General features: G+C 31.7%; 1 protein-coding gene across 11 annotated transcripts in view; it reads right to left on the bottom strand.

The window, feature by feature from the left end:
- Window positions 1-12,326, bottom strand: part of SLC4A10 (solute carrier family 4 member 10) — a 475,347-nt gene that overhangs the window by 111,031 nt on the left and 351,990 nt on the right. For 5 of the 11 annotated variants that reach the window (XM_082464954.1, XM_082464953.1, XM_082464948.1 and 2 more), the window contains 2 exons: window positions 4,025-4,116; window positions 2,956-3,045 (listed from right to left, as the gene is read on the bottom strand). In XM_082464954.1, coding sequence (XP_082321080.1) covers window positions 2,956-3,045; window positions 4,025-4,116 — 182 coding nt within the window. The remainder of the gene's footprint in view (window positions 1-2,955; window positions 3,046-4,024; window positions 4,117-12,326) is intronic. The other 6 variants (XM_082464955.1, XM_082464951.1, XM_082464958.1 and 3 more) reach the window with 3 other exon arrangements.

Genomic DNA, 12,326 nt, shown 5'->3' with positions numbered 1-12,326 from the left:
TTGAATTATACAATACCTAATATATCATTGATTGATATCTGTTACTGAAAAAAATGCATTAAATATACTGAATTTAATTTCAGGATTAGCAAATTTATCTTGATTTAAAATGTAATAAATTATAGTTAAATAATATATATCTAAAGTAGTCATTATATTATACTCATTACATTATATTATTCTTGGCATAGTCATATATTTGGGGGTAATAGATTATATAACATATTATCTCATTATATTATTATATTATACAATTATATATTATATTATTCCTGGGATAGCCCTGTATATCTGTATTTGAGTTAACACACAATTCATAAAGAACCTTATTTGGCAACCTAACTTTTAATATAACAAAAGATCACATTTAAGGACCACAGTTTAACCTTTTATAAAACTACAAATATCAAAAACAGCTCTGAGGAATTAGGTTGACCTACGGCCTTAAGATAGTCTTCAGGTGGACTCAAATACGGAATAAACATAAGGAAATTTTTCTGGTCCTCTGAACAGAATCTTGAAGAAATCAAGTTATACTCTTATGGATCTGGATTTATACTCATGCTTCTGGGGTCTCCAGACCTTTATGCTAAGAAGGAAAAGATGCTTTATTCTGGTTATTTGATACTTAAGTTGTGGATGAGAAACACTTATATCTCTAGGGAACAAATTTAGACAGAAGATCATGGTGGAACTGGAAATGTCTGGACAAGCTACATGCTGAGATGTGAAAGAAATACAGATGGGTCTTTAGGGAGAAAGTTTAAGTCTTAAGCTCATTATAGAAAGTACAAGAAAAGTAATAGAAATTCCCTGGGGAGAAATGGTCTTGTGACAGTAACCAACCAGTGATCTTGAGCAGCTCTCTTAATCCGGGGTTCAGCTTTCTCACCTTCTAAATGAGATTTCTAAGGTTTCCTACAATTCCAGGATTTAATAATGCAACTCTTCATATTTCACATATTAAAGATTGATGCAGAAGAGAGTTCTTTCTACACAGAAAATAATGTGGAAGTTTCTTTAAGTCATTTGAAATAAAAGAAATCGCCAACATTTGGGAAATAATAAAATAGCCATCTTCTACCTGTCAGTTTAAAAACATAACACATCTGCTTTTCAAAAGCATTCTAGGGGGCTTCCCTGGTGGCGCAGTGGTTGAGAATCTGCCTGCCAATGCAGGGAACACGGGTTCGAGCCCTGGTCTGGGAAGATCCCACATGCCGCGGAGCAACTGGGCCCGTGAGCCACAACTACTGAGCCTGCGCGTCTGGAGCTTGTGCTCCGCAACAAGAGAGGCTGCGACAGTGAAAGGCCCGCACACCGTGATGAAGAATGGCCCCCGCTCGCCGCAACTAGAGAAAGCCCTCGCACAGCAACGAAGACCCAACGCAGCCATAACTAAATTAATTAATTAATTAATTTTTAAAAAAAGCATTATAGGAATCAAAAAACCTGACAGTTCAGATCATATTTTCAAACATTCCTTAAACGAATAAGTTTGATGGGCCTAACCACTGGAAGGGTTAAAAATATATAGTTTGAATGTAGACAGAACATAGGATCAAGTCACATGAAATGAAAAAGGACTTTTATCCCTTAACATCTCAAAATTCTACTGGGGTTTGGAATCTACATATTAAAACTTAAAATATTTAAATAAACAAAGTAATCTGTAGACTAACTGACAGATTCACTTTTGATAAATTTACTACCAAACTGAAATCATTAGGCTAAAAAACCTTAACTCATGCACCTGCAAAATCTGGCACTAAAGTTTGTTTCCATAATGATGCATTACATTTGTTCTTTCCAAATCCTACTACTCTGTCCTTCCAGGTTATAAGGTAAGAAGTATTACTTTGTTTTTCAAAAAAAAACCCCAAAAATCCAGAGCTGAAGGCTTAAATTATATTGAACCTCATAGGATTCACTCAACATGTACATCCCAAACACTGTTCAATGCACTGGAGATCCAGTGGGGGCCAAAACATATTAAATTCTGGTCTAGCATTTACTTCTGACACTGCTGTTCCCACTGATATCAACAACAACAACAGTAATAATAGTAGCCACATTTTATTGAACACCTGCTATAAGCCCAACACTCTGCCAGGCTCTCTCTCTATAATTTCTCACTTAATCTTCCCCCCAAAATTATAAATAGGTATTATTCTTATTTTACAAATGAGAAAGATGAAGTCAGAGAACTCCTCCAAGATTAGATAGCTTATAAATGCTCTTTCTCAAAAGCATTTTCTTTACAATGTGCCATGCTATGGACAGGAGACTAAGAAATATAGATGGTTGGCACTGAGTAGAGGGCTGTAGAAATTTAACTTTCTCGTTAAAAACTGGAGCAGTCCAGTGATTTGAAATGCAATAAGAAAGAAAAGGATTCAAGAAAAGAAAATCTATTTTTCACTCTTCTATAGTTCAAATTGTTCTAGGAGCCCTGAGAATAAGACTACTGTCTCCAATTGGCTATATTCATTTTCTTTCAAATGTATTGAAGCATTTTTGAAGGCTGCGAAACTAGGTCAGGCAACTAAAAGCAAAATGATACCGAGATATAAAATTCAGTGTCAAAGGGTTATATCCTTTAAAAAAAGGTAAAAGGTAATTATTTGAAAGGATGTGATTTATCATCACTGTTTTTGAGAATGTTCACTGTGCTCCTGTTATACTGTTGATGCCTGCACAAATAAGTAAGAAACTTCTTATGTCATTGCTTTTAAGATCCTATTTCAAATGAAGAACATCAGAAATTAAATGTATGGCAGTTTGCGACAATTTTATTCCAACTTGCAGATGAATGATGATGTGATGCTTTAAAAAGATATTTTTTGGAGAGGAAATGGAATACATTTGAACTGGCTTAATATTTGAATCACATGCCTCCGTACAGTGAGATGAGCTTTGAACCACTGTAGAAACAGAGCCCGAGGGTGCCCTCACCTCTCTCTCTTGCTGGTGTGGAGGTCCTTTTTCATGCCTTTGTTTCATCCCACATGGACTAGCATGCCCCTTTTGTTGGCCTCCCAGCCCCTGCACGCATAATTAACAGACTTAAGCTGGTACACCACGCTCCCACAGAGACTCCACCAGGCACCAGAGGGAGAGCATGCACAAGACTGGACCCAGACCATTTTGGCACTGGCAGAGGGATTCTGAAACAGCAGCAAGGAGCTGATCGCTATTAATCTTTTCAGAAGCTTGATGCAGGCAACTGCCTCCCATTCCCACCTCCTCCCACTGTTACAATCCTTCCAAGTGTTAAGGACCTTGTGAAAAACAAATTACTCGGAGTGATTACTGTTTCAGCCACTCAGATAAAGAAAGGTGTTGACTGTCTTTATTTTTGGTCAATATTAAAACTCTTCTTTCCTGATCAAGTGTTAGCTTGCCACAGCCTGCAATAGCACATACAGGATGTCAGGAATTTGCTAAGAAAAGCACATTATTTTCACACGCATTATTTTCTTAGAATACATTCAAATAAATGATTTCATCTGAATTGTCTCCAATTAGATGGATCCCTCAACAGTCAGTCTTTATTATGTTTTTATTCAAAACTCTGCTCAGTCTTACTATGTTCTAGTGTTTCTTAACACTAATGCCTCTCTCTGAATCACGACAGTGAAGCCTTAAGTTACGTGATTTGCTTTTCCACAAATAGAGGAAAAATTATTTTGAAAAAAAAAAAAAACTAGCAAAAGTTTTAAACAATAAATTTCTGTTAAATTCTCTGTGAAGTCCAGTTATCCTTTTTACTGGAAGAGATGCATCACACCAAGTGGCTGAAACCTGAAGACTATGCATAAAACTTACACGTTTGGTTTTGTGAATAGGCAGAACATTACATGTGAACTTAAATGCTAACATTATCTGTAACAATATCAAGCTTTGGATAAGAAACAAAACAAATGTGCATGCAAAAAAAAATTGTGTCAACACCTCTTAAAATGGTTGATAATTTCTAGCAATAACTCAGAGGCTTCCTTAAATGAGAGGGAGAAAAGCTTACCTTGCTAAAGTCAACAGTGCTGTTTTCCCTGCTCACATCATTCTTATTCTCAACGCAGGCTGGAGCCGACTGAGGAGAAACAACCTGACCTGCTAAAAGAGATTGTTATTACAGAATACAAACAATTACTTACATAATTCTAGACATATTGAGTGAAATATGAATTAAACTAAACCAACATAGGTTTCTTAATGAAGTAAGCATGAAGGGTCAATAAAAATAGATATATATAAATACAAATATTCTTATTTATCAGTTACAGATAGAAATGGGAGAATTCAGTCAAGAAAATGTAAACTAATTCTCAGATTAAGACTCTCAGATTAAGACTCTTTATTCTTTATGAAGAAAGAACATCTACAAAAAGATTTTAATCTAATCATGGTTCTGAAACATCAGTAATTTCTAAATTTTATCCAAAACTATTGAGATATATATGTATATGTATATGCATATGTGTATATATGACAAGATAGACATCTATTATGATTTAAGCTCAGACTGAAGAATTTTAAATGTAATGTTGTTTTTTAAAGGGCGAATATTTATGTGAAAAGTACATAGCATATTTATAGCTTCTACTGCATCTGAAAAAACAAACCAAAGAGAAAAAATTCTTTGACAACAACTTTTAGAGATTTCTATATGAGAGGTTCAGTTAGAAATAACTTTACCTCACATACTACGAATACTGTGAATATGATATTATGCTTCTCACTATTCAATTGTGTAAGCATACTGATATTGGTCTGCATGACAAGAGATCAATAAATTTGAATTGTATTTGTTTTCCATTAACACTAACCAGCAACTTAATTATTTTGTAGTCTTTTCCCCATTATAAGAAAGATTATGATATTAGTTAAGTGGACAGCTGAGAATGTGACAACAGCTAACCAAGGGTAATTACATTCCATTATTCACTAAATATGAAACAGTCTTTTCAATCACAACTTATATGAAATCTGTCCATATTTAGCAATTAAATTATAAAAATTAACGATGCTTGCTTAATTTCACATGTATCTCTCTTTTCCCTAAACTCTCTCCATCCTCACTTGTTACTTTTACTGTGATACAAGTAATGACAACCCAGCTTCGAAGCCTTGACCATATTTTATAACCATAACTCAGTGACTCAAAAATACTGCTCTTATTCTCATCTGTCTTAGATGGGAATATTTTCTCTTCTCTCTGCCTAGCTCTTCTCTCTACTTGCCTAAATCCCAACTTTATTCCAAGTTTACCTTTAGTTTCATCTTCTCCAATTACTGAATTTCTCTAAACTGCTAGTGTATATACAAATACCTCTTCTTTAAATTCTTTAAATTCTCTTGAAATCCACTTATTCTTTGTTAACTAGAATTTAAGTGTGACTTAAAACACTGATAATTTACTTTCAAATATCACTATAATTTGGCTTTTTGAACTATTAAGCCTCTCAGGCAGGGGTCATTTATTAATAGGTACAATTTTTTTATGGTTTAAAGTTGTTATATTGCCAGAGAGTAATGGGCTTAAGATTCTTCTAAAATTTAAATATTTCACTGCTTTCACTAAACAAAGTAAAGTAATACATTTGGTGAAGATTTTTCAAATGATTTTAAAAGCAAATTCACCTTAAACCATGTACACAAATTCTTTTTTTTTTTTTTTAGGATATTCTTCTCTTTTGTGACCTATAGGGGAGGTGTCTTACCCTAGACTATGAGAAAGAGTTCAGTTCAGTAGAATTGATCATTGACCCTACATGATACAGCACTTCTATAAATGACATAGATTTAGAACATAAAAATCTGAGAGTAATACAATCCTAAAAAATTTCTAAAGTGACACATCTATATCTTATTTGTAATTTACAATATAAAGTATAATTTTATAAGTATATAAAAGTTATAATTTTTTTAACATCTTTATTGGAGTATAATTGCAACACAAATTCTGATTACAGTGAATTCCAAAAAAAATATATTAACTTTAGAGAAGTGACAGACTTAAGCTGCATCAGTTATTTTCATTCTCCCATTTCTAACTGCAGCGTGCAGCTATGACTGTGAACTGTTCATTAGCAGCCATTTAATTTATCATTCTCAAAATAATAACTGTAGTTTTAAAAAAACCTTTTACATAATGCATTTGTGCTACTAACAGATGTCTTCAATCACCAGTTTCACATCATTTCTCCATATTTTCATGAGTTAGAACATTAGCTATATTTAAACCTAAATTTACTGAATGTTCTGTAAAATTGAACAGTGAAATTCAAGGCATGGCTAAATTAAATAAACATATATCTGCTTTCTTATAATAACTTATTTCATGTGATATAAAACTACATGGAAGAACAATTATTTGACTCAATCAGCAAACATACAAAAATAGTCAACCCAGTACAAACTCATCAACTTTGAAGAGATTTCATTGGATAGAAAATATGCTGTAACTTAAAATTTGAAGAAATTGGATAGCCTATGTTTTCACATATATACTTTAAAAGCAGAATATTTCATAAATTACCTTCAGCCCATGAGATATGTTTAAAACATTGGCACTTGTATTTCCTCTTGTAAGTATTAATATATTTGAGATTTATTGTTCAATGCTATTCTTGTTCTGGAAATTTTACAAAATATTACCTCATAAAGTTGATAATCAGGAAGGGATTTGAAAAATATTTTCTATGACTATTTTAAGTGATATGGATAATGACCTAGTGGAGAGTATTTAACTAGCAGGAGATATACAAGATGACAGAAATTTCCCTGCTAGTTCTAGATTCTAGGTATGTGCATAGAATGTATGCTAATGCAGGAAAAAAGCATAAAAACTACCAGCCTATGACATAGGAATATAAACCACAAGTTTGATATCTCTTATATTTCAGAGATAATAGTTAAATATTAGTAAATATCAGTAGTTAAATACATTTAATCTCATCAAAGTTTAAAAAGTACTCCAAATCTTACTTCTCAATGTGTATGTTAATTTGTTAAAATGAAAGAACACATATTAAATGTGTATACTTTCAAGGCAGTAACTGAAAACCTGAAAAATGCATAGGTATTATTATTTAAAAATTAAACTGAGAGGTTTGGTTTGGGTTATTTTGAAAAACTTGAAGGCTTTAAACAAAGCTTAAAATTTTATTTGCTCCATCTACCTACCTACCTACCTACCTACCTAACCATCTAAAGCCTGCGCATGAATTATAGTCTAACTACTGGAAATTTCCTAAATTAAATACTTTTTATAATTCTGTTATCAACTGTAATCTTTTTCTGTCTAAACACTGATTTCTTTAGTTTAGTCCAGTTATCACTACCTTTCAGAAGAAGGTGATGGGCTTAGATTTCAAAATGACTTTCATTAACTCAAATACTATTACATAAGAAGAATCAGTAAATTTAGGTTTTGAAAGGGCATCTCTTATTTTCTCATTGATATCTAAAACAATACTAGTTCATAGAAGACAATTTTCAGGTACAGGATTTTACATTCAGCCAGAAAGTGAATATGTGTCCTAAAAGGATAACAAAGAATTTGCTAGGATTTTCCCCCCTCCAAGACAAAATAGTATAAAGTTAGGATTTAGAATTTCCATATATGTGTGGAAGTTTTATGAATGCTATTTTTTATGATAATTTTTCTAATAAATATGCCATAATGCTTTTGAACATACATATTTTTGCCTATTTCTTTATATTACCTTCACTATGCCCACTCATCACTGTCCGTACTAATATATTCTATAAGTAAATGTCATTGCAATTTTTAATCACATCTGTTAATAACTAAATAACTTTGAGACATTAAGATGATTATCCAAAAAGAGACATTTACTAACTTAAAACTTTATTATATTCAGGGTAAATTATTCAAAAACTAATGAAAATTGGACACTATTATTATTAAGTGAGACATGTTCATGACTATTTGAATGTAAACATTTGAGAAACCTAACATCATCCTTATATATTTACCATATATTTTAATTTTTCCAACCTTTTAAACTCAAAGAGTTCACCATCTTAAATCCAAAATTCCAATATTTGTTATACATCTTATCAATTAAAGTGCATATTATATAGTATTCATATCAGCAACTGCTTGAGTTAATTTTCCTTTGAGTCATGAATTCATTTTTTCCTCTGGACCTCCATGTAGGGTTCATATATAAGTTAGATAAAAAGTTATTATAGGCCATGTACTTTTCCAAGGCAAATCATAAAAGATTTGGGCAAGCACAGGAGAAAACTGAGAGTAATTCAAGCAACCTCTAACTAGAAAATGGAAGCTCTGCTTTTCCGCTTGTTACACAAAAAATTTTTCACCAAGTCCACTGCGAAACTGGCAGAGTCATTTCCCTCATCATAAAGTTGTGGGGAGAGCATGAGACTATGTCAGAATTACTATGTTTTCTACTTTAAGTAGTGTCAGTATCATTAAAGCATCTCAGTATTGAAAGACAACCATAAATATGTTCTCAAAAAATGTATTAAAATTACATTAATTCAAGTCCTTACTTATAGTTTTCTTCCTCTTTAAGTAAATTACATATATAAGTATTATAAAACAGCAGCTTTTAAATTTCTATTTAGCCAAATTCAAATCAATAGGAGAAGAAGATACCACTGAAGTATATCAGTATTTGCTACTGCTTAATCCACTGAAAATCATGTGTAATAGAAGGAAACTGGGATGAAGACATGGAGGTACATTACTATTAACCTAGAGACCAAGCTGGTTTACACTACCTCAGAAACCTTCAACGCATTTAGAGTACCCAAAGGGTAGGAGATGAGGGAGGTACAGAGATGAGATGAGCCTGTTAGAGACAGACACAAGACAGAGCAAAATAAAGAAATATAAAAATGAATGACAAAGTTACATACATGTGTAACAATACATTTCTTCATGGGAATAGAAAACAAGAAGAAAGAAAGGCTATATATCTAGAAAATGTTGATTAGGTGACCTATACTTCAAAAACATGAAAGTATGCACACAATTAAAGTTGAAGAAAAACTGGTATGCCTGAAATAATTAATGTAAGATAAGAAATAACAAATTTAAACACATCATACTAGAAATATTTTTGCTGTTAAGACTTAGTCTTGAGATTCCAAAACTCAGTAGCAACAATACAGTCTCTCAACAGACCCACCAGCTGTGTCAAGAATGTCATCCTGATTTTTTTTGGAACAATGGAAAACACCTTTATTATATAATGCTTAATTCTATCATCTACATGAGTTTTTAAATGTTTTCTTTCAAGCAATTCTAAGAATTATTATTTGAGCTTTTTTTTCTTCAAGATAAAACATTGTAAGGAATACTTTTCAAACTCTTGATATCTTATTTATGAGACCACAGTATTTAAAAAATAAGACAGCATATAAATATCTAAGCACACATAAAACATTGTACATTTGAAAATTAAAAAGTACCGCATTTGTAAAAAGACGCAATTATAAAGCCATAATACTGATTTTCAAAAGCCATAAATAAAAATCATTCACAATACAGAAGTGTATATTACTTTAAGGGCTAAAATCTATGCAGGCCTAAAGAGTCAAGTCATCCCATCCTTCCAAATCTAAATGTTCTCCAGTAACCTATAGTTTTGAAAGTAAGTCAGAGACCTTCTGCTCTGTAACTCCTTTTAAGATCCTAAATAAAAGGAACAACTGGAAAGTACTCAGAGTAAGTGAGAGAAAAGATATGTGAAGGAAAAGAAATAGAGTTAGAATTATTAGTAAAGGAAACAGTGGAATGAAGACACCCTACACCTAAGGAAACTGAGTGCTAAGTTATTTTTTTTTAATGTAAAGGTTATCAAAAGTATAATAATATCTTAGAGTAGACTTTTAAGCCAAAGTCTCGAATACAATTGAATGTATGACCTAAATGATGAATACAAATACTGGTATATCTTGCTTTCTAGATCATTAAAAACAAAAGTCTTATTTTTATTTTAGAAAGTCCTTCTAGTTTCAAGAAATCATTCAAATATTCTTGATATATTTAAGTACTTTCCACAACATCCTTTTCAGAGTTCTAATGTTAAAGAAGATATGATTTTTCTATTATTTTTTTGCTGTTGCTTTGCCAAATATAACTATCACTTTTTATTGAGATATCAGAATCAGACACTTAATTCTCACAGTTTTGATGCTTAATGAAACGTGAAAGTTAAACACAGCATGGCGGCATTAAAAATGCCTGGTGAAACCATAGCATCCGGCATCTTAGCCCTTAAGAGCATGTGCAGTACACCAAGAAAAAAATTATACAAAATAGTTAAGTTAGCGTATTCGGAGGAGTGATTGACAAATTATCACAAATCACTAAAAATGTAATGAACAAAATAGTGCAGATGGAGGAGAGGAGCAAGAAAATTACTGTTTTGTAAATCTAATCTATAAAATGGGAAAGAACCCTATTTGGTCTTCAGATTGAAATATCTGAATGTTTAACCCTTGGGACTACTACCAAGGTAGCATGTTCAAGGAACAGGTCAACTAAGGAACTAGAAACTTTATTCTATATGACTCTTTTAGAGTTCTGTATATAAGCATCAGTTTGTTTTCTGAGGGAATTTCAATTGTTTCATTTCTAAAGTAAAGGTATATTAAACAGGAGGGGGCTTATTTCCATCCCTATGCTTGGCAAGGAAAATGTTTTCTGTTTTCAAGTCTCTAGAAGATACTCTATTTAATTCCTAGTCTATAATCTTAAATTTAAAAACAGGTCAGTTTTTGCCTGATATACTCTACTGAAGAGTTTTTTTTTTAATAATGAGAATATTATTTTTACCATTTTGGATGTATTGAAATCCTTCTGTATCTCTCTGTACTACTGCACAAAAAAATTAAATCTCTACTGCATATTTTGAAGCAGAATGTCAAATCTATATTTACAGCTATGAATTTTGATTTTTGTTTATCTAGAGTTTATCAGTTGTTAGAGTTCATAAGTAGATTGAGAACCTTAGTAATAAAGGTCTTTCACACTTCTTTTCACTTCTGGATAGGAGATTTATTTCTAAATTGGTGAAGTCTATTCACATTTTCAGAATTCTTAACACACATAATTATGCAAAGTGTGTGAGGAAGCAAAACAGAGTCACAAGGAGGTATTATAAGCCTAGGCTTAGGAAACCACTTCTGACAGCATACTCTACAACAATACTTAATTGGATATATGAATCTTATTAGAAATGTTTCCAAGTTTTTATTACCCTAATGTATGCCTCAAAAGGATCTGTATGTGTTCAGATAAAGGCTGATTGTACAGATGGTGACAGAATCACTTCAGAACTACTCATATTCTAGTTTTCAGAAAAACTAAGCAATTGCCTGAATAAGACAAAAAGTAGGCTCTCAGAAAAACTCTGTATCTATATGTATCTATATGTGGAATTTACGATTTAAAGCTATAATTCTGTCACCTCTTCCTATGTTTAACAAAAGTTTAGAGCTGTAACAAGCAGTGTGTCCAGGTCTACATGACATTACAAAAAATAATTCATCTAGTGAATTCAGTACCCTCTTCCCTCCAAAAACATAATGCAATAAAATCATTTGATAGTAAACGTTATCCCCAGTGAAATTTGAGATATACAGCTAGTTCACAACCCAAAATCCTTGCATATTTGAATAAACACATAACATTCTCATAGACATATATTTTATGGTCTGATTTCCAGTAAAGGTAATGAAATAAAGGCAGAAGTTTATTTTTATAAAATGTGCTTGCATTCATAGAGATTTAGTTAATGAGAATATTTTAATAAGGTCTTTAGAATCACGTAGACATAAGTTCATAGTCAAACTTAGTAAATATCTTAATCTGTTTTCTTAATATCATCATATCAAATAAATGCTAGTATTGTAAGCATAATAAAAGTAATATATTTATAATAAGTTTCAGAATATAAAAGCTTCATTTTATCATTTTCATATATAACATATTTTAAAGCAAATTGTGATTTAGAATATGAATATATTTTAAATATATGATGTAATTCAAAGCAAGTTATAAATCCTCAAAATATCCAGTGGGATCTACAAATACAAGTTGTTATATACCATAAAGCACTCATAACACTTTTATTGAACTTAATATATGCACAACTACAGAGTCTTCAATATAACAACGATTTACACATTCAGCCATTGAAGGGTTTTTAAAAAAATCAAATGAGTATTTCAAAAATTATTTTGCCATTTAGAACTAGTTCTGTGTTCTGAGACAACAGTACATCTAACCATCTTTATTGATTTATTAAAGTATTTCTTCT

The sequence above is a fragment of the Balaenoptera physalus genome, assembly GCF_965194825.1.
Source record: "Balaenoptera physalus genome assembly, chromosome: 6".
NCBI lineage: Eukaryota > Metazoa > Chordata > Mammalia > Artiodactyla > Balaenopteridae > Balaenoptera > Balaenoptera physalus.
Note: the sequence above shows the minus strand (reverse complement) of the source record. Positions and strands in the feature narration are given on the sequence as shown.